Source organism: Vanessa tameamea, chromosome 13 (genome assembly GCF_037043105.1).
Source record: "Vanessa tameamea isolate UH-Manoa-2023 chromosome 13, ilVanTame1 primary haplotype, whole genome shotgun sequence".
Classification (NCBI taxonomy): Eukaryota; Metazoa; Arthropoda; class Insecta; order Lepidoptera; family Nymphalidae; genus Vanessa; species Vanessa tameamea.
In genome coordinates this window covers 7,708,249-7,732,121 of record NC_087321.1, presented here as the reverse complement: position 1 = coordinate 7,732,121, position 23,873 = coordinate 7,708,249, and the positions used below count along the sequence as shown (strand labels likewise).

The following is a 23,873-nucleotide window of genomic DNA, read 5'->3' as shown; positions in this document are numbered from 1 at the left end:
TAATATAATCGAGCGAGTGTTACCATAAGCTATAGAATCATCAGTAATTAAGTACTGTAAGAAAATGACGCAATATAAGCGTCAAATATTGTGTTCTGGTTGTTTCTAGATCCGTGCTTTGAATGGGCAGGTTCTGCTCGAGCTGACAGACACGGACCTAGAGGTGGGCTTGGGGATCGCTCAGCCGATGCACAGGAAGAAACTGCGACTCGCCATCGAAGAGAGGAGGAGACCCGACCTCGTGCGCAACCCCAGCGTGGGACAACTGACGCACGCCTGGGTCGCCGCAGAGTGGTTGCCGGACCTCGGTCTCTCGCAGGTGAGAATGAGACTTTTGTATATTTATAGAACATAATAAAAATATATTTAGTTCTATACGTATAGGTAGTTACCCAGACTTGCATAAACCAAATATATTCTTTTAAATAATTTAAAATTATTCCAACAGTACGCCGAGTCGTTCTTAGCTAACTTAGTGGACGCGAGAATGCTGGATACTATCAGCAAGAAGGAATTGGAGAAGTACCTTGGTGTCACGAGGAAGTTCCACCAGGCATCCATCGTCCATGGCATACATCTGCTAAGGATAATGAAATATGATAGACAAGTAAGTTTCTTGAAATTGAATAATCTTAAAAATACTTTCGATTTATGGCGTCCTTGTATTCTAGAGAGAATTATCATAACATTGAAAACTTCTTATTAGTTTTCAATATGTCCATTTTATAAATTATAATGTCTTATGATAATTTAGATGTATTCAAAAATCAGATATTGTACAAAATAATAATAAAAAAAAACATACTTAAATTGTACCAAGCTCAGTCTTGCATGAAGGTAAAATGTTAAAAGTGTGTCAGTGTACTAGAATAGATCTCATTACTTAGCTGGCCTGCTTACATACTATCAGCTGATTTTCATGTTTTAACTAGTCTGTGTCTGCAGAGACTAGCGTTAACAACCGCAAGAGTTACATTACGCTTTAGTTAATAATATCATTGTACACATCGAACAGCCTTAATAAGTAAAAAATACTGTTGAAAGATAAAAATATATAGTCATTTTGCGTTATAATCTCTTTGACTGTTAAGATAAACAGGTTATTCGTTACACGATAAATGAAGGAAGACATGCCAAAAGTAAATGAATGACTACTGAAGCTTCTTAAGACGCGCACAAACGGTAGTCAAAACAGCCTACAGGCAGTTTGTGTGCTTCGTAAACATGGAGCTTAAATGCGTGGACGTTAAAAACTACCGCTTTTACGAGCTGAGTGGCTCTAAATGATGTGAACATTTAATGCAATAACTCTTATGTCCTAGTTTCGTAATAATTGTTAAAAATATGTTATAAATTTTATACTTCTGTTAACGGTATAAATACTTTCAACAACATTTAACAAATATTTTTATTCTTGACATACTTTGCGTTCTTCTTATTACAAGTTACTTTCAGCGCAAAAAAAAAACATAATACATATTTAGAAGCAAAACATTTCATACTTTATTAAAATAGTTAAAAAGTAATTTTAAATATAGTGAAGCTTGTACACGTCCTTATAAGCTGTTTCGTGTAGCCGCGACCCTAGTAATGTTGGACCCATTATTCATTTCTTATTCAAACCTCTTTTGAATTCCGCAGTGACATTGAACAAAATTTGTCCTCGTTTATCTTGCCCATTTTTAATAATATTGTTGTGAATTATTATAAGCCTAAGGTTTCAATGTTTTGACAGACTTTTTTTATTTTTGTTTTAGATCTATGGGCGATATTTTATACAAATTAAAAAATATATTATGTAATTTTAATAACATGCACAAAAGATTAGCTGGATCAGGATATGAACTAAACGTACATAATATATTATAACATCTTACATTTTTTATACATATGGAGATTAGAGACTAGATTAAGTTTTAATCAATTAACCGTTTATATAATTTCAATTTAAGCTTTATATTAAAACATTACAATATTAATAATATGATTATATATGAATAATTAATTCGTGGAATTAAAGTCGCAGGTCACTATGTTTTGAATAAGTATAAGTTATTATAGAAAATAAAAGTATAAGCTAGATTTATGTTTATGTCTCTTGAACGACTTACCTCATTACGTTATTTACACAAGGGAGAGTTGAGTTAGCACCGTAGACTACGAGGGTGCGACTGCGAGGTGGTACAAGAAGGGTTATGGCATTACTCAGACATCTATTAGGTGCTCTGAAATTGGTTTTACTTAGTAAATGAAACAGTTTACTTTACTCCTTACTTACAGTAATTTATATAAAACCATCAAATCATTTTTTTTTAATACTTAATTAATTACAATATGTAAATCGATTTTCAGGTAATAGTTTTTATTTTAATACCTTACCGTTTGAACATAATTAATTTCCTATTTGCGTACATTAATCCGTTTTGTACCTTATTTATTATGATTTAAGATGTCATTTTTCATATGATAGGCTCTAGCAGTGCGACGACATCAGTGTGAAAACGTGGACGCTGATCCACTGGTTTGGACCAATCAGAGGTTTATACGTTGGGCGCACAACATCGACCTAGGCGAATTCGCTGATAATCTCAAAGGTAAGGCATAACCTTAAGCTATATTTACAAAATAGTTTGCTAACACATATCTAAAGACGAAGAAAACAACATTTATCTATTTAAAATGGTAATTTAACGCATTTACTTGCAATTTACAGTGATAACCAAATAGCCTTCTCCGATATTATGTTTCGTATTTTTATCATATTTTAGACAGCGGTGTCCACGGTGGTTTAGTGGTTCTAGAACCGTCTTTCACTGGAGAGACAATGGCTACAGCTCTCGGAATACCACCATCAAAAAGTATAATCCGAAGACATTTAGTTGCAGAGTTTGATGCTCTGGTTATTCCTGCGAGGTGATTACTTTTTCTTAATTATTTATCGAACGTATATTTTATTTAAAATTATTTAATAAAATGAGACTTTACCTAAAGCAAAACATTTTTTGAAACATAGTTTCTTAAATTGAGAAAGTAATACATTAAGAATGTCACCGCTACTGATCAATCATCAACGAATTAAACACAAAGATAATTTATTCGATATTTATACACATACAATTGTCGAGTGCATCGCAAAGAACCAAATCATTGAATAAACGAAGCACTGCATGTAAGCCTAGTCACCGTCACAAGCGAACTACCTGTAGATGATTATAATATGAGGTGCAATCCTGCAGGTATACGATATTTTGCCAGGTGGAAGAACTGCAAGTGGAGGCTGCCCGAGCATCCATGTTGTCCACAAAGCAAAGATAAATCCAAAAAGATCAAAAAACTCTCCTTCAGAAAATAAATGTCGCTTCGATGTCCTTTTACGATCTGTACCTATGTAAAATTTTCCTCGTTGAAAAACATTGTAAAAGTGCTATTTTTACACGAAACTAAATATAGTTACGTTCGCTGTATACTTTTATAGGAGTTTCTTCAAATTGCTCGTCTGTAATTATCTGTCCTAAAATTTTACGAGCGGTGAAGACTGATATGTAATAGTAGGTAACGTGGTTCGCAAGTCAAGTAGAACGAAGTTCGTAATGGACACCTTCGGAAAGATCCCTTCGCCTTTGTCAATGTTAGATTCGATGTTCTCTCCCCGAAACCTTCCAACGCGTTGTAGTTTAGATTCGTCATATTAATGTTATTCGAAAAAAGATCAATTTGATAATTTTAGTAAATTATATAACATACGAAGTACGAGTAGTTACTATTTGCGTAAACGCATTAAATGCTTTACGTTATTATAGGGGTCAATCCCCTCGTCACATTACGAAAATATGTTTAGTAAAAACAATACTTTCATTTTTAATTATTACACATTTTAAAACATAATAAAATATTTGAATTTCAATAAATATTATTAGATATAAAAACGGAACCATTCACAATAGCTTTAGGGTTATAACAATAAATAGTATTTACTAATATTGTAAGATAAATATGTTTTTGACTTGTATACATTCATATTGTAAAGTTGAGAACGGTGTATTAGTTTTATTGTAACACTATCGATTGGCATATAAATGTGAATAAATCCTTATAAAAGATAAACCTTAAGGGATATCGAGCCAATTTCTTTTCTTGACCATCATCCCTAAACTTGGCGATCCTTGCATCGAGACGGAACGGTAAACCATTTAATCGATACGTCATGAATGCCTCTGTCATCATCATTAGTTCGCACCTATCGGGCTTTGTCCACTCTGTCCTTATGATGTTTCTTTCTTCCACAAACATTGATTGATTTATTTTTTGGACCATTCGTTAATAATTTTATTGTTTCGAACACAGTGATATGCTTGTCTACTTTAATTTAGACATTGTTATTATATGGTTGTTGTTTTCATACTTCGTTACAAAGAAAAATATCGCATTAATAGTATTGCAAAGCATCACGTTATACTATTAGACTATTTTACAAGCGCCTGGGTGCAAACAGTGTTTTGGCTAGCGCTACCCTCCATAGAAGGTTTCTAAGAGACCTTCTGGCGCCTCGCCGATGGTCCAAAACTTGATGAGGCACCTTCCAACGCGCACTGTCCCGGTTTTTTACACCTGCTACACTAAGTCAACTATTTATAAAGAAAAAGTTCCTGGATGTTTTTAATAGCAACCTGCGGTATTATTCTTTGTAATTAATATTTCTAAATTTTTCCTTGGTTACTCTTAGGCCATTTTTGTGATCATACTTGTACACAAGCATGATTCGTATTATTTTTATGTAAAGTGCATCATGCTTTTGGTGTCTATGCAGAGTTTGTTGAGAATCTTATAGCTCTTCAGTATACCGAGAACTATTTAAATATAAGCTGTTCATATAATATCGAATAAAATGGGATAGATCGATTAAGTAACAGATTTCTGAAAGCAATGTATAAATAACAATAGACAATGCATGTATGCTTTTTGTGTTAGCAATGTTAAACGAATTTAGTACAAATTTGAGGGCGCGATTGAGAAATAAATTTGCTGACCGCTATCTGGCTACTTACTGTCTATGAAATTTTCTCAAATTTGTACCTTCCGAGAGAACAGAGTAACCGATGAGAACAATTTGCAGGAATATGTTCGGCCATCAAATAAGGATGTTAGGACGACCCTTTTCGAGATCAGTCGCCACCGGCTTGCCTGGAATTGACTTCAGTGCTGATTCCAGAAGACATAGTCTGAGGGTAATCTTTTTATATACATTTTTAGTTATTAGTATTTCCAAAATAATGTATTAAGATCATAACATAATTATATTTCAGGGCTCGATAACCCGAGCGTTAGGTGTATTAAAACCTAAACACGACCGCGCCTCACCCTCCAGCTCGAGCGAGAGTTCCAGCGTGATGAGTCTAACACAACCTTACCACATGTCGTACTCCCCTCCTATAGCGGTCCGTACGCTTTCCCAACTGAGCATGACGTACGCTCCGCCGCCAACCCTGCAGGAGTACGAGCCGATATACACTCCACTGAGTTTGTACTCTCAGTCTAGTGTGTCTACGAGAGACAGCTTACAGCGACTTAATGATATCAAGGAAACGAGTATTACCCACAGGTAAGATATAAAGATCGATTTCGAATAATATAAGGCCTTATTCGAAACAGGCTTATAAAATTAAGTTCTAATCTGTAGATGCAATTTACAAAAACACACCACAAACTTTATAACTTGACGTCATTTAAAAAATTAGAACGGTTGATTAGTTACTAATTATTAAAATTAATTATAAAAAAGAGTACTAATATCATTTTGAAGTATCACCCATATCCGTTTTTAACGTAAGATAATTCATTTTTAAAGTATAATAATTATATCATCAATTTGTAAGTGTTCTAAATAAAAATATATGATATAAATTATACACATTTATTGAATGAAATAGCTACAGTATGATACACATATACTTTGCAAAATATTTTGATAACTGAATAAAAATACACGCATATTTTCATACTTCCAAAGAAATGTATTACTTTCTTGTTAAAAACAGATTATATAATAACGCCACATGAATGAATAACAAATTATTTATATTAAGGCTATATATGCACAGATGTGGTTCGTATATGATACTCTATCATATAAATATAATTTTAAGCTAGTTATAGCTAACACGTTTATGTTGTATAGTAATCGGTACATAAACTATGACAGGAAGTTGTAAGCTGGACGCAGCTGCGATAGTGCATTACTCTGTCCAAAACTATACGCATAAAACTAAATAGTAGCTTTATATGTGCTACGAACTCAGTTACTAGTAGCTACTGTGTATTAACTAGGTATTAAATCAAAAAGGAAATATTAATTTCTTTTTTTAATACATTTTTATCGATTCGACACAAAATATTTTGTAGGTGCATAAAAATATATTTCATAAATAATTTTATTCTGATTTTATTTTAAGAACTATTTATAACTCTATATAATGTGTTGCTTAATTTATTAAAATATGAATATTATTTTTGCATCTCTTTATAAAATTTAATATATGAAAGTAGCTTTTATAGAAAATATATTAAATATAAACAAATATATAAAGTAACGTTTTATAAAAATAATGGGTTGTGTTAACTACAAAATTATGTTAAAATAACCCAAAAACCAGAATAAAAAAAAAATCACTTTTGATATAATTAACTATTTTTAGTCTGTAAAATGTTTGAGCGCGATGATATAAAAAATAAGAAATCGCAAAATGTAGCTTGCATAAGACAATCGAGCTGAGATCATAGTGTATGTATTGTAAGTACATTATGCGCAAAGGTACGGTCACAAAGCAGACCACGCTCATCGAGTCAGCTCGCCGCTGCCAGCAAAAACCAGCGACGACTCTGTGAAGCAACGGAGACATCGACGAGTCAAGAGCATCGGCGACATTAACGCATCCAGTAAAACAACCGTTTAAATGAATTTACCATTTAACGATAAATAAATGAAAAATAATTAGTTAAATGCTACTTTTATTTATTCAAATAATGTGTGTTTATGTAATTTAGCCTTCGAGAATCATTATTTGGTATTCAATTTACTCCGCGGAGACTTCTTTTAAATACATGCTATACTTTTACTCGTAACAATAATTGATTTAAAAGTCCGAGTACATATGAAATGAAATTATTTGCTTTTATATCTTTTAATTTTTAAAAGAATTTATTTCATAACAATTATTATTTTGTTAAAATAATAATAACATTTATTTTTGTATTGAAAATGACTCAATAGAGCTATTTCTTTAATATTAAAAACCGTTAGTTTAATAAATAATTAAGAACATTGGAAAAGACCACTGCCAATAGAAAAGTATGTAATGTCGTAATGTTCCTATAACTTGGAATCTTATATAAGTGTGTCCGACATTTTCATAAATAATCAAAATATATAAAGCATATCAAAATAATACTAGAAAAAATAATCAATCCGGACGATACAGACTGAAGATTGAAATATCATTATTATTTTATCCATGATATTCTGTGTTGTAAATTAAATTAATAAGCTAAGATGTCATTCATAATCTTTTATATGATTTATTCGTATTTTAAATCTTTTTGAATGCTGTAATATTGCCGAACACTGTGATAATAAAATAATCTCACATAAAAAAATTAGTCAACTCATTCTCATATTATATATTAGTCAATTTGTATGAACAAATAATTTTAATTATGTATGTATCGCAATCGAGCTTGGATTCCTATAATATTTTATAATTGTTGATTTTTATTTGGTTGGTTGTGTTGTTATTATTTATGTATAATTTTATTTAAATAATTTAAGTGATTTTATTTCCATTGTGATATAATTGAGTTACCAATGTTTAAATATGGATGTCTGAAATAAAAATAATAATTTATGAAATAAATTGTTTCATTTAACGATTTCAAATTTTCCATAATTTTTTACAATACAGCGTATGATAATAATTGTTTATATATAATTTTGAAACACTAGTAACAGCTATCTCTATTCTAAATTATAATGTCGTTACTCGTTACAAAAAAATATTACAAGATATTTTATTGAATGGTGTCTTAGTAACAATTTACTCAACGCACTTGCCTAAAGTCTACAGTTTTAAATTAATTAATAACACAGATACAGTACACATCCTACAGAATACAAATAAACTGGTTTTATTTGTATATTTATACTCTGTAAGAATATATTAAGATCAATTAAATTTATTAATCAAAACCAGAATTTCAAAATCCATCACAAAATTATTAAGATGTCGTTAACATTTTAAAACACCATGATTGAAGAAAATATTTCGTTGCTCATTTAATCTACCCAATACACACACAAATAACATATAAAAGAAGAAATCCTAGATTTCAAACCAAACTAAATTTAAATCGAATAATGATGATATAGAAATACAGAAAAGATATAAACATCGATTTCGTCTTATTAAAATCGGTGCGTGCGGCGCCGAACGTCGCCTCCATTCTTAGGGGTGCTATTATGAGGATAATATACAACAGCCCACGCCGCGATTATATATCAGCTTAAGGAACTAGGTCAACCTGTTGTTGATTATTATCTGGATGTATTTTCAATGCCTCATAAGTTGAAGTTGATATTTTAATAATTGTGGATATATGAAAGTTACAATAAATCTGGATAAATAAAAAGTAGCAACATATAAATCATTTCACCATTTTTGATTAAAGTTCAAACTTTAAAATAATATGAGCAAAAGAAATATTTTCTACACCTACAATTTTATTAATTTTCGTTGCAGAACCTTTTGAAGAAATCGCTTAGCACTTCAGACATAATTATATACTTCGTATGAGTCTCAGTTCTATCTCATCGCTTTCAGCTCCATGTATGCATCACACGGTATAAGATCTTCACTTGACCTCGCTTGCCTTCAGAAGCTTATCTTAATCTTTCCTACGACTTGCTCGTCACTTGTTACTTCTTTTAAAATATGTACATAAATATTATAACTTAAATGTAATAAAACTGAATGTTCCAAAATATTAAATAATACATTCTAGTTAAAATAAAATGTGACAAAATTTTTGACTGTTTTGACGTAAACGATATGTATAATATATATATATATATAATATATAACTTTTTACTTGTGTGAGCTGATAAGTCAGAATAATCAAATCTTAGTTGAGCCGAGAAGATTCCATGCTGGGCAAGCAATACTGAATTTTCACGTGCTACATTTTTATTTATAATCAATTTGGTGCTGGGCTTCGATGGAAAATATCACGGGGAACCCTATGTGTGTCGTCTGAGTCTACTATTACTTGTATTACGTTTTATTACCTTAGCGCTGCAGCCAAAAAGAGATTTGCCGAATGACAAGAAACCAACACTACCGTAACAACGGAAAAGACTACAAGATGTCAGGTATGGTGGTTATTAGATTGACATTTTTTTTTTAAATATTTACTGACGATCATAAAGGTACATAAAATAAATATATTTAAAATACATAATAGCATATGTTCAAATCCAAATAAAATTATACTATATAAACACACATCAATATATTATATGTTTTGTAAGCGCACATGAAATATATTTGGGAAATTTTTGGTTGTCTATTTTCTGAGAGGTCGTAATTCAATTTATAAACAAACGTACGAACAGCACGTGCTGCGAGGACGATAAAAACAATAAATAAATTATATGTTGAGGTAAAAATGTATAAGTTATAAAATATAAATTATTTTATTAATCCATACTTCCATACTAATATTATAAATGCGAAAGTAACTCTGTCTGTCTGTCTGTCTCGCTTTCACGCCAAAACTACTGGACCGATTTAAATGAAATTTGGTACACAAATAGTCTAGAGCCTGAGAAAGGACATACGCTACTTTTTAAGTGGAAAAAGCTGCTGTAAAGGGATGAAAAGGAGGATGAAAGGTTGTAAGTCGTTGAAAGTATTATCATTTTTAGAACTAGAAGCATAAAACTTATATTTTAGGCTGTACACTTATAAACTAACATATCATGACACCCACTAAGGAGGGAATTTAGGAAATTCTACCCCTAAAGGAGTGAAATAGGAGTTGAACGTTTGAATGGAAGTCCGTAATTTTTTAAGTCGGAATCATAATTCTTTATTTTTAGGATACTGATTAAAAATGAGTACATAAATATTTAAGCGTGTCTGTATTTTCTACTCCTAAGGGGGTAAAATAAGGGATGAAAGTATATGTGAAAGTCCGTAATTTTTAACTTAGAAACATGAAACTTTATTTTTTTGATACTGATTAAAAATGACTAGATATGTATTTCAGCGTTTCTAGATAATCTACCACTAAGGGGGTGAAATAAGGGTTGAAATTTTTTATGAGAGTCAGTCATTTTTTAAGTTAAAAACATGAAACCTTTATTTTTGGGATTCTGATTGAAACTGAGTAAATACGAATTTTAGCGTTATTTGATATTCTACCACAAAGGGGGTAAAATAAGAGTTGAAAGTTTTATGAAAGTCCGTCATTTTTGAAGTTAAAAACATGAAACCTTATTTTTGGGATAGTGATTAAAAATGAGTAGATACCTATTTGAGCGTTTCTGAATATTCTACCCTAAGGGCTGAAATGCACACCAATGCGGTATACAAAGAGGTTTTACATTAACGTAAGTTAATTTCTAAATAGATTCATATTCTACGCAGGCAAAGCCGCGGGTAACAGCTAGTAAAGAATATTTAGAGGTAACTCTTAAAAATGTTGAAATGTTCATGTATGGAATAATTCTTATTAACAACCAACTAAAAAATAATTTGTTACTTTTCAAACACATAACAGAACATAGCTTACAATTTAATTTAATTATCCTGAAGAAAAACCACGTATTCTGTAATTTATGTAATCTTTTGTATTGTAGTCATCTTGATATATGTACTTCATAAATAAGTATTTTGGGGTATTTTATTATAGCAGTTAGTGGTAAGGCTTTGTGTACGTACTAACCACCACAATCAGATATTCTACTGTTCCGTTTTGAAGGGTGAGTGAGCCAGTATAACTACAGGCACAGGGACATAACATCTTAGTTCCAAAGCTTGGTGGCGCATTGGCGATGTAAGGCATGGTTAATATTTCATACAGCGCCATTGTCTATAGGCTTTGGTGACTCCTTTCTATCAGATGGCCCATTTGCTCGTCCGCCTACCTTTATCATAAAATAAAATAACAATATAATCGGTTTCTGAACGTTATTTCTATTTCTTTGTTATTAAGAGATATATTTTATGAATTTTATTTATTTCGACCGCAGAATTGTACAGGTATATTTATCACATACAATTACGAGTATAGAAATGAATTAAAGTACGTATTCCCTCTAACAACTAATTAATGTATTGGTTTCTTTGGCCTCAATATGTTGCACGAGACATCAACCCCTCAATTTATTCACCTTAATCCGAAACAGGGAGGAGACGACAGTACTCGTAAATCTCCTTTGATCCGCTCAATAACTTCTGTGAAGATATAATTAATTCCTGTAAATCTTATCAAAAAGCTTATGGTAAATTGCCTTCAATAAATGTATAGTAAAATAAACATTTTTACAACAAGTTTTTATTGAAACTATCTGAAAAGGTGAAATAAAAATTTGAAAGTAAATCAAAACTATTATTTATATTATAACAATAATATTTTTTTTTGAATCGACGATTTTTTTTTTAATGTGTTCATCTTAAGTAATGCATCATCGTTTAGCGAATCCTTACCTATTAATTACAAGAATGTAGTCCTGCAATAAGACGAACTTCTAGAGTCTTTGACCCTACTTACAGCAACTTACACTTGGTCAGCACAGAAGAGCTTTGATCCTAAATAGACAAGAGAGTTATTGATGATACTACCCTGCGTTTTATGTACTGGGCAAGCAATCAGTTCCATGACCACATGTTGCCGATAAATACTTCTAATGATTTGGATTTAATGACGTGAACACCGTCTAGCCAGACGATATATCGGCCCATCACAATTGTATGTGTATACGAAATTGTGCCTGTGCTATTAGTCATCGAGGAGTTCGTTTGTCGAAAGCCAAGCTTTATAAACCCATGTCATGGTGAAAATTAGAACGGTTCAATATAATAATAATTATACAAAATTTCTTATCCACTGTTGCGGAGTTGCTGTTGCCCTCACCTGGGGCCAATTCATAATTAGGTCATGCCATAAAAATGCATTGTCATCGGTCCCGAATTATAATGTCAATTATCGAATCCGTGAGTTAAATGGAAATGTCTCTTGTTCAGCTTGCAATATAGGTAATATAATTACGACATTACGGTTACTGGTTTTGAGCATAGTTTAATTAGGACAACAATTAATGACGATCGAATTCTATATCTATCTACGTGATCTATAATTATAAAAAATACTACACTTTACTTACCTAAGGGAATATATGAAATATAACTAAAATTTTCTATTGTTTGATCTCAAGCCTTAGTTGTTTATCAGAAAGTTTGGTGACAAATCGTGGCTGTACATAATTCAAGTTTTGTATTTAACTTTTACGTTTACAATTTAATTATACTAGGTAATCATAGACAGTAGTAAATTGTAGACAAATGTAATTTTGGCAAAAGTATAAATAAATGAATCTGTTATAGGTCTTTGTGTAGGTTAGGATGGTACCACCAATACATTAGTTACTCTTCTGTCACACAGCAGTAATTAGAATAGATATAGATTTTATCTTATATTCCGAATACTGGTGCAGTGACGATGATATATACATGTATATTGTATATGTTTTTATATATAAGCGAAGAATTCTCCATCAAGTCCTTATTTGCTCGTCTTCCTTTCCAAAACAAGTTAAAATAAAAAAACGAATATTTTCGAAGACAATGTATAAATGATACGATAATTATCTTAATATGTGTATTGTGTAAGTGAACTTGGATACGCAGATACGAGACCCATTCTCTAAAGAATTCTTTAATATATAGTTATATTAAAAAATCCCATAATTAATGAGGCCAAGATTGTAAAACTTACTTAAAGTCTTTGTAACTTATAATCAAGTGCTATAAGCTATAGTTAAAGAAATAAGAAAAGTACAATGAATATCTACAGGTCATATAACTTCATTTTTTTTTCATAAAATACGAATTAATTAAAAACGTAGACTGAATTTGTGGTTTGAATCGTTAGTGTATTTCAAGTAGTGAATAATCATTGGAATAAATTTATAACTTAGTTATTGGTATAAGTACTTAATAAGCATTTGTTTATTTTACACTTTTATAAAAACTGTTCACACTTTTTCTATGAGCTTTTGTTATTTTAAGGCTTTGTTAGTATTTCATACTTTTTTTTATCAAAGCGACTGCCAACAACTGCTTGAAAGTTGTTTAAAACTTTTGCTTTTTTTTTCATTTTCTTTCAATTAATTTTTCAATCGACCTTTAAACTTTACCTGCTTTTACATTAAAAGCCGTCCGTTTAATTTAAATGTTGCAAAAAAAAATTAAACGTCTATCAATTTAATCAAGACGAAAGTAAAACTCATAATTTTAAAAACACAATAAAGTATAATACTACAGTAATTCATAAGAATTATAATTTTTGGACGCATGTATAACATATTTATATTAAATATGTGAATACTATATTTGTACATAATATCAATTTCTTTCTTAGTCTGTTACATTATAGCTTCTTATAATTTCCTATACGCTTCCTCAGAAACCGTAACATCTGAGAAACTTGTATGCTCCAAATATGTAGGAGAGAATTTATCATGCAGCGATCTACTGAAACTAATTAGTAATTTAATAGTAGTCTAGAAAGGAGTGAGCAGGTATCTTACTTACTAGCGTGTATACATGTTTAATAATATAACTATAACTTATAGTTCACCTTTATCTGCATAAAATCTAAAAAATATAATATTTTTTTTGTTTACCGTGTTAATAATATTTTGGGAAACATTTGTAAAAGTTCAAATAGTTTTGGTGTACCAAACACTTTTATAAACATTTTTGTTTTTATTATGACTTATCATTATCATTTTTTGTGTAAGTTTTAAGATTTATAGCAATTTTAGTTAGCCTATTAATTGTGATGTTTTTTTAAAGAGCCAAATAATTCAACAGCATTGCAATGAACTACTTATACGTTAAACTGAGCAACCTCAGCTTAATCTAATAATGTTTCAGATTCATATTAACACACGAACATGTCGATATCTTTAAATATTTTACAGTAATAAAATAACGGTGCAAAATAAGTTCTCTATTTCCTTGTTTAGAGTTTCGAACTTTCGCATGCCGTACAAGTCTCGAGCTCGATGGGTAGAAAATATTCCTCATACATGACTTATACTTAGTTCGCGGAAATATTTTCGAGCCAGCAGGAGGAGCGTATAATTTATTTTGTCACGTTACATGTATGATTATATTACAATTTTATCATTTGGTCATTCTATTAAGTGTTCGGGTTTTATTTTGCAATAACATTTACTGCATTTGAATTATTCTCTTAATTACGCTTAGATATTAAATTTCAATCAATCGTAATATACTCGAATAAATGACCCACAGGTATATAAATAAATAATAAACATAATAAAAAAAATCTAAATCAAATCAAATATAATATTTAAGCTATGATATTTAAAGAACATTAAAACAAATCGGGTAACCGCTTAAAGTGTTTTTTTATGAAATATTCCATTACTAGAGATAGTTTTAATAAAAAAATATTTCAGACAATGCTATTTGTCACTTTTCCGTCTTAAAATGTTTTAAGAAAATTGCTTGTCTTTTATAAAACATGCGGCCGGAGTATGGGAGATGGCGCATGACTTTTATATGCGCGGTTTATTCATACGGATAGTATGGAATGCATTTTTGTTTTATAACCGTATAAAAAGTGACTATATATTTATTACATTTATTATAAAATTAAGCCTATCGATTTTTTATGAAATAAGATAAACTCTGCCATACTGTAGAAGACTATTCTTGATCTAGATTGACAGACGCGACTGTAATCGGCTTAGAAAGATTTAATAATGTTTTATCGACTCAATGACAATATTGTTTTAATTTTTTAAACACATCTAATATTTCAAATAGCGAACACTAAAATTTAGTAAAATACGTAGATAATCAGAATGGAAATCTTTTAAATCATACATACCCTGAATCAAAAAACATTAATTCTGAACACTTTGAACGTAATCCGTAAAAAGTATTAAGGTTTAATACCCTAGTGAAGCTGAGACTAGGAAATTTGCATGGCAATTAGAATGAGGCTAGGGTCGCATTACCATTTCAATCGTGGCGAATGAGCGACTTGCACTCAAGCGGCGACTGAGTGAGCAGCACCTCTTTTCAATGTAATCCTACTGGGTAATTTTAGACTTTACTCTTTGTTTAGAAAAAACGATACGAAGTTACTCTATAGCTGTTCTAACTTTTAGCTCTATAGCTGTACAGAACTTATAACTTACAGAATGAACGGAATAAGAAAACTTCCATCAACTATTTTGGTATGAAAAAGGAAGCAACTTTTTTATATATAAGTAAAATGTTAGTGTATTTGCGAATACATTTTAGTCGTACTTACATTTTTATCACAACTGCGCGTCGAAATTCGCCAATTCTTTTAAAGAAATCAATTGTTGTTCACGATTTTAAATATCGATTTTACATTTCAAATTAAAAACAAAGTTTTAATTGTTCTTTATAAAATATTCTTATCTTTATTATATTTATAGTATATAAATGATAAAGCGACAAATGAACATACAAAATTCATGAGTAGTTTGTAGTTGATATTTATCAGTTAATTCGATGAAAATAAAAATTAAACAAATGAATTTTATGATTAAATTAAATTTTATAAGAATCCGAATAAGATGTTAATAAACACAAATGAACGAAGGATCGTTGTATATGTAATTAACCAACTACATTTGCATCGATAATACTTACTTTATTAACTTAATTATATTCTTCTAAAAACAAAACTCATCATTCATTTTCGACATACTCAAAGACGCTCTCCTGCCTATATATTAGGATCCGAATTAAGTAGATATAGATTAGCAGCAAAAAAATTAAACAAAACGTTACGTAACTTGTTACGGTATAGAAACAGATAAAAGAAAAAGTTCTACGTGGATAAAAATTTTCTTTTTATTTCGTGTTGGGTTGTCAATCAAAGTTTTATTTTAGTGTTCACGCATATCGGAAAGTTTCATGAGTATAGGTAGTACTATGGAATGAAAACAAAACACCTACATTTATAACGATATAGACATTTTTATTGTTATTGCTCGTTTACTTGTTTTATTTTGAGTTGGACTGTAGAACTGCTTATCACCATTAGTAATTAGAATATAAATATTTAGGTAAAACACTTAAATGCTGCTTAGATTGTACCAATTCAACATCGATTCCTAAGTCAGGTTGGCCGAGTGGTCTAAGGCGCCAGATTTAAGCTCTGGTTCCCGAGAGGGAGCGTGGGTTCGAACCCCACACCTGACAGTACGATGGATTACATAATTATATTTTTTTCTGTTTATAAGAACTATCTTATCCAAACAGTTCAGGTCGGTTTTTCTGTAAGCCGCTAATACAATCAAAGTTTCTGTACTATTTCGAGCAAACACGATTTGTACAGTGTATTTTTTTAGTTTTGATTTTATATGTATACTATGCATGTTTCAAGTCCTTAATATGAGTAATTCTTACACAAATAAATAATAAAAAAACGTGGAAAATTGCATTGATTAAGAATATTTCTTATTTCCAAATTAAATTAACTTATGATAAAATTACGGCTTTACGGTTACTGGTTTTGAGCATAGTTTAATTAGGACAGCAAATAGCCCGCGATAACACGGGGCCGGACGTTTAAATCTTTCTAAAATGTAATGTATTTTTAGGTACTAATTAGGGTAAAGAATATTTTTAACTAACATTTTTGCTATCCTGCGTTTTTCTTTAAAGACAAAATTATGATATTTTTTTTACAGTATAGTATATAATATTACATTTTACTTCGATAGTTACAAAACTAGATTTAGTTGAATTCCGACCACATTTGCCAATGCAGAAAATTATTGCAATTGACACGTAATGATTCATACGAATGCTCGCAAACGAACCTTAATTATATTTCAAGAGCACAAAATATAGACTGTTGATTGATTTCGCGCTCATTTTCAATTCACAGCCAATAAATAGGTGCTGTACGATATCCGAACATGCTAAAATCAACTCAATGGGAAGAATCATATGAATATATATAGGTATATATTCAGACAATTTTGTTTTTTAAAGGGACGAATCTTATTCAATTGGAAGGTTCACTCTAACATAACACTATTAATTTTGTTTTAGGTCTTTTGCGTGAGTTACTCTATTACTTTATATGATACAATATTAAACATTAGCTGACATCGCAAATATACAAATCTCATTCCATTTTTAAAACTTTATATCTTTTTTCTAATTAATATTTGAGACATTCAGAAATTCGCGATTTCCAAAAGAAAACTTATACCGCAATATTTAATCTTTACAGCTTATTGCTACTACATAATATTTTATTTATAACTAGAAAAAGCCCTATTAACCGATACGACTCGCGCACCACATTGACAGTAGTAATAATACATTACTTTTCATGCATGTGCCAACAACAACAAATAAAAAGTTAAAGTTTAATCTCAATCGCTTGAATGATAAGTGAACGTATAAAATACGAATGAAAACTATCATTATTGTGTATATATAAGATTCATATTACACAAGACGATATACAGAAATTATAGTAATCCAAACCTGTACGTGACATTGAGTCTTTAATAATATTTGAGAACGTACGAATCCGCGCCATTCTGGAAACACGTCGCTAAGTCATAAAGCCTTCTGCAACTTCGATCCAACTTAAAAATTGTTCCCTAAAGTATTCTACTTCTTCGGATTACAGTACGTGGCTATTATTTTTATATATTTCACCAAGAAAACATGCTGCTTTATTCTCGTAAACGTTACAATTTGAAAATATATGTTTATAGAAAATTGTTTCAACTCAAATTTATCGTTTGAATAAACTATTCAAATTTCTGTGTACCGGTAACGTAGTACAAATTATATACAACTATCAATATTTAAAACGGGATATTTACCATGTTTTTTATTTTTATTTGGTTGAGCTCGATATTTCGACATCGAAATCTTATATATACAACTATATATACAAAAACAACATAATATTAATTTCATCGGTGTATTTAAATGATCTAAAAAGTAATTTCGTTTTTAAATTGATTACAAGTGATAACGGACAACCCACTTAAAAGCGGTGTAATTTTGAAGGAAAATATTTTTCCGACGGAGCTGAAGTGATTTGAACTGAGATTGAATTCAGAGCTTAGTCTACATAAAGATCTTAAGTGATATCTCACTGGCGGAGTACGAAGCTTAGTGGTTTTTCTAATACGACTTTAAGTCTATCTTGGTCTAAGGGAAGTTTATACACTCACTGTGGTTTACTGTGGTTAAACATTGCGTTATAAACTTTGAGATCTGACAGTTGAAATTTCTTAGACCGTCTGTAATAAAACTATTCCCATTTTTGTTCATAAAAATACAAACTAGAGGCAAAGCAGCTTTTATTTACATTTTTTAATATAAGTTCATATGAGATATGAGATAAAATATGTACTGGGTTCGTTCTTAATACCATCATCTTAGCCTTATTATTACCATAAAAATAAATGCTCCTCATCAAGAGATCCCCATGATCAGCGTGGTGGAAGAGTTTCATTTTTCTCAAGAGTAAAAGAGAGCCGTGGGAATTTAGAGGCAGTCTTTTACATTTTATAAAATAAAGTACGACTTAGTTGCAGTTCCAAACTTCAACAAGATATTCTATGTGTGATTTTATTAGTGCATTATATTATATAAATACACACTGAACAGAATATTGACTTGGCATACGAGATAAAATTATACTCAACGCTTTTATCAGCGGTGAGACGTTTGTTTTCATATTTTATTATCATTTATTTAGTTCATCCCAAGTGTGGAATTTGTTGCGCGCTGTTGCTTTATTGTTTCATTTTTGAAAAGTATCAATTGCATACAGTAACTCTTTCTTTTATTTTATTTTCGGGAAACATACATCATAGTATAATACACAAACATTTGTTACCAAAATAAGTCTTACATAATCCAACAAAGTTTCCACTGTTATATTACAACATGGAGTAAATCTAATAAGATAATTTAATAATAATCAATAGAAAATCAATGTCTATAAAATTAGGTTTTTAAAAAAAGTATTTTAAGCTGTAACAAAACAAAACAAAGTATATTAATGACATATAGAGTTTTTTAACTCTTTTTTTTTACTATTTCGTTCTTAATACAATTATATTTTATACTAAAACTTATATGCTAAAATTTTATACAGATAATAAAAAAAGGAAAATTTACTAGCTGCTAATTTGCTTCTTATTTTATTTTATTTAAGTTAAAGTTTTCTTAAATTGCAATCCTTAATACTTCTAGTTGACTTATCATATTATAAAGACAATATTTTTTAAAACGTCATTAGATATTTAATCTGTTAATATTAGTTGACAATATTTTGAAATAATTTAAAATAGACAAGTGTAAGTTACTACTTAAATTTAATTTACATTAAGCTTTTATTGTTAACAAAAGGATCAAATTGTCAAAGTGAAGTAAACATTTCTAAAAGCGTATACAACCAAAATGACGTGAAATCATGAAACAGCAAGTACAACTCCGTCGTAGCCTCAGCTCGGCTTATCGCTTATCCGCTTACAGCCTGAATCCATCTGTAACGGTCTACCTGACTTAAACTTACTGTTAAACTATGTTATATTACAAGAATTACAATTTTTAGTTTATAAGATATACAATTCATATATTAATCTGAGTTGTATATCGAAAGATTACACAAAATATGCATCTTATTCATAGGATTATCTATATACATACATACATACATACATATACATACATGTAATAAAATTGAAGTGTCTGTTTGTAATATTAATAACCGCTTTTTGCTAAATGCACGTGTATGTATATACGGTAGATATATCAAAACAACATTTTTTACAACTTTTGTCTGTCTGTATGTTTATTCCGGCTAATCTCTGGAACAGATATATAGCTGATATAATAAACAGTAACTTAGGCTAATTTTATTTTAGAATTATATATAAAATAAGTCACGCTGCAATGTCCACATACTGTCCAGTAACGCGCGCAGCCCTCGCGGCACCGTCACGGTGGGTTCCTCCCACCAACGACTTAACATCACAAAAACTGCCCAATTTAATAAATTATAGTAAAATCTGCGAACTTAACTATAACTTTTTTATTAAATTCAAACCCGTGCGAAGTCGCGAATACAGCTCGTAAGTATATAAAACACTAACAACCTGCCCCGGCTCCACATGGGCGTTATTTATTGATAAAGAAAAATAAAATTATATGTATGAATAATTATCAGTGAATACATTTTTAGAAGGCCTTAGGCCCCTACATACAAATTTTGCCTCTTTACTTTAGTATAATTAACCAGGTATCGGTTAGGTATCAAAAATTCATAACGATTTCCCGTTCGTGTGTGCATGCCTAGATAAAATATTAGAATACAGAATAATATAACATTATATTTTTAATGAAGTCACTCGTTGATTGTATAGTTCTATTCAAATACAAAAGTCGAATTGTAAATATTTTAATTGGATGGAATCTAGCCACTAACTACAACCTATGTTAATACACATTACAATACAGCTAGATATATGCAGCTCTGGCATTGCTCTAGTGCTATCAGCCGTGAAAACTAAATGGTTGTCTCTCGTGTGTGTAATTACTGGCTGGATCCTACTATTTGCTAGAATAGTAATAAGCACGAGTCGTAGGTTTTACTTATACTCGTATATAACTCCTACTATTAAAATTTACCTCTTTGGCTTTTGATATTTTTTCTGTTATCCTTAAGGGATATACATAAAAAAGGTTCCCGCTAATGTATGTGTATTAAGACATCACGCATTTTATGAAATTATGTCGCCACGGTGATTCATTTTTCTTCTATTTTTCATGTAAGTTAGTTGATTCATTTTACGTCGTAAAAATCTAAACTTAGAATGAATTTGTCTTTTTTTGACATTACCTACTAAAAATCATTAATACGACTTGAATAATAAATAGCCTGTTAATGTCACACTGCTGAGGCCTTCTCTCCCTTTGTGGAGAAGGTTTTGGAGCTTATTCCACCACGTTGCTCCAATACAGGTTGGTGCCAGAATTTCATTAAAATTAGACACATGCTGGTTTCCTCACGAGGTTTTCTTTCAACATCGAGCACGAAATGAATTATAAACACAAATTAGCTTACCTGCAATCATCGGTTGTGATGCATGGTTCTAACGACAGGGCCTCCTCTGCTCAACTTTGGTTATTAAAATAGCTCAACCTACTGAAACTGATATTTTATTTTCTCAGGATGTTTTCCTTCGCCAACAAGCGTAGATAGAGCAAGTGAAAACGCCTGTATTTGCATACATTGAACCTGTAATCTGCGGCGAAGATCCGCGCGTGCCATCCACTGGGTTATTTAATCAAGTCCTTGACGGTGAAATATATGATGAGTTGCTGGTACTCGCCCAAGCGGGCATACACAAATCCCTATCACTAAATTACCAATAAATGTTAAGTATACAGCATTTTTTGTAATAAAATGGAATGGAAATATATTTATTAAAGTGTTCTGTTACTATCCGTCCAAGTGCAAAATTAAAACATTATTTTTTACGAGTTACTCTCAGGGTAGGTTCGCGTGAACTTCGGACTTCGAGATACAGATATTAATCTATCCCTTAGGCAGCCTCCATTCGCCGAGACAACAGTATTACATCAGATATATATTACTTATTATGGTTTATTTATAGTAATAAAAAGTAAAATATGAGGTATTCCTTTTTTATTAGTATAACATCTATCACATTTTTATACCAAAATCATTTATTATTTACCTCCAATTATTATGAACCTATTTCTATCCCCATTTCTGAAGTATTATTAGTAATCTGCTCTCTACTATTCATTTTTAATGTATTCGATTACGATAAATCTACTATTATTCCAACTTTTATAATTCTATATATATTCTTTATAATTAAATACTTTATGTTAATCAGTTACTTTTGCCTATAGGTGTCGTCGCTGTAAGAAGCAAATATATTCCGTCAATGCTCTACCGACCATGGGATCAAAGATATTATCTTCCTTTGACACTCTTTTACAACCAGTAATCTTTTAGCATAATGTATAAAAAAGAGTAAATCCAATACCAAATGGAATATCGATTCTGCAAGTAGGTAAGTAACATTACATACATCCTGTCCTTTCTACACAATGATAGTAATAACGTAACGAACGTAAATATTATCGAGATATCACAAACATACACCAATAAGTAATAAATAATTAGATTTTACATAAATACATAAGATTCTCGCGTAAAAGTCATCCAAACTCGCAGTTTTATAAAATTAATATTAAGACGTTGAAAGAGGTGGACTATATCAAAGATTTGGGGGTTGGTTTCGATAGTAAGATTAAATTCCACACACATATCGATAAAATATCATCTAAGGCGTTTCAAATGCTCGGTTTTTTAATAAGAAATAGTAAAGATTTTAAGAAACCACAGACCAAGATTGGCCTTTATTCTTCCTTGATTAGATCTGGTCTAGAATATTGTGCTCAGGTCTGATCTCCACACTATGAAGTACACATCAAACGTATCGAGAAGGTTCAAAAGCGTTTCCTATGGCACATTGCATATCAATGCAATATGGTAAAACAGTTGCCTACATATCATAGTCGGTTAGAATACTTTAAGCTAAGTAGCTTGCTCGATCGGAGACATTTGTTGGATCAGATTTTTCTTTACAAAATAGTTAACGGTACATTAGACTGTCCCAACCTCGTAGAAAAAATAATATTAATGCACGCACAAGGTTTCCCTGTGCAAGTAAATACGCTCCTTTTTCGATTCCACGTTCAAAAACTAATTTGGGACAGAATTCTATCATAAGTAAGCTACCTAGACAGTATAACCTACTTATAAAAAATCAAAAAATTGATGTAAACATTTTTTCGGACAGTCTGCCAAAATTTAAAAGCAGGATTGTAGCAAGCTTTAAATCGCCCAGTATGAATTATAAATTATAAATAATAAAATAAAATAATGATCACTATGTTCTTCAATATCGATCACGTTTATATTATATGGTTTACGTTTTGTATTACAGTGTGTAGGTGTTGCACTGTTGTTATAAAATCTTCGTTATCTATAAAAAAATTTAATAATAATTATTTTTTTAATTGTTTAGTAATTAGTTGGTAATTTGTAATTGTCATGTCTATTTATTTATTTATTTAAAAGGTACATCAACATCACACATATTCAGCACTTATAAATAACAGATAAAACAAGAGAAAAAACTTAGGACCTGATATGAGTGACAATTACAGATGTACACAACATTCACACAAAGAAAAAAAAAAAAGAAAAAAATAAAATAAATATCTGTCTTATTGTAAATAAATGTCTTTTGTAATTTGCATTTTTTATATTGTATTATTATTGTTAGTAGTTTTTTTTTCTGTCCCTTTTTGTATAACATAGTAGAAAAAAGTTGTGTTAGGTTAATAGATAAAACTGTCCTTTTCCATGCCGTGATAACTTTTAATTGAAACAACGCTTAGCTAAATATGTAATTACCTTTATTTTTAACCTATAAATGG

At 30.5% G+C, this 23,873-nt stretch overlaps 1 protein-coding gene and 1 non-coding gene across 7 annotated transcripts in view; both read left to right on the top strand.

The window, feature by feature from the left end:
- LOC113403368 (kazrin) overlaps positions 1-7,481 on the top strand; it is a 93,952-nt gene extending 86,471 nt beyond the window's left edge. For 3 of the 6 annotated variants that reach the window (XM_026643897.2, XM_026643895.2, XM_026643894.2), the window contains exons 14-20: positions 110-319; positions 449-607; positions 2,471-2,594; positions 2,769-2,913; positions 5,114-5,225; positions 5,304-5,599; positions 6,809-7,481. In XM_026643897.2, the coding sequence (XP_026499682.1) occupies positions 110-319; positions 449-607; positions 2,471-2,594; positions 2,769-2,913; positions 5,114-5,225; positions 5,304-5,599; positions 6,809-6,950 (1,188 nt within the window). In that variant the 3' untranslated portion in view covers positions 6,951-7,481. Of the gene's footprint in view, positions 1-109; positions 320-448; positions 608-2,470; positions 2,595-2,768; positions 2,914-3,236; positions 4,121-5,113; positions 5,226-5,303; positions 5,600-6,808 lie in introns of those variants that run through there. The other 3 variants (XM_026643898.2, XM_026643901.2, XM_026643900.2) reach the window with 3 other exon arrangements.
- Positions 7,482-16,463: 8,982 nt separating this feature from the next.
- Trnal-uaa (transfer RNA leucine (anticodon UAA)) lies at positions 16,464-16,547 on the top strand. Its single transcript has one exon. It is a non-coding gene; the product is annotated as a tRNA-Leu (tRNA).
- The last annotated feature ends 7,326 nt before the right edge of the window (positions 16,548-23,873 follow it).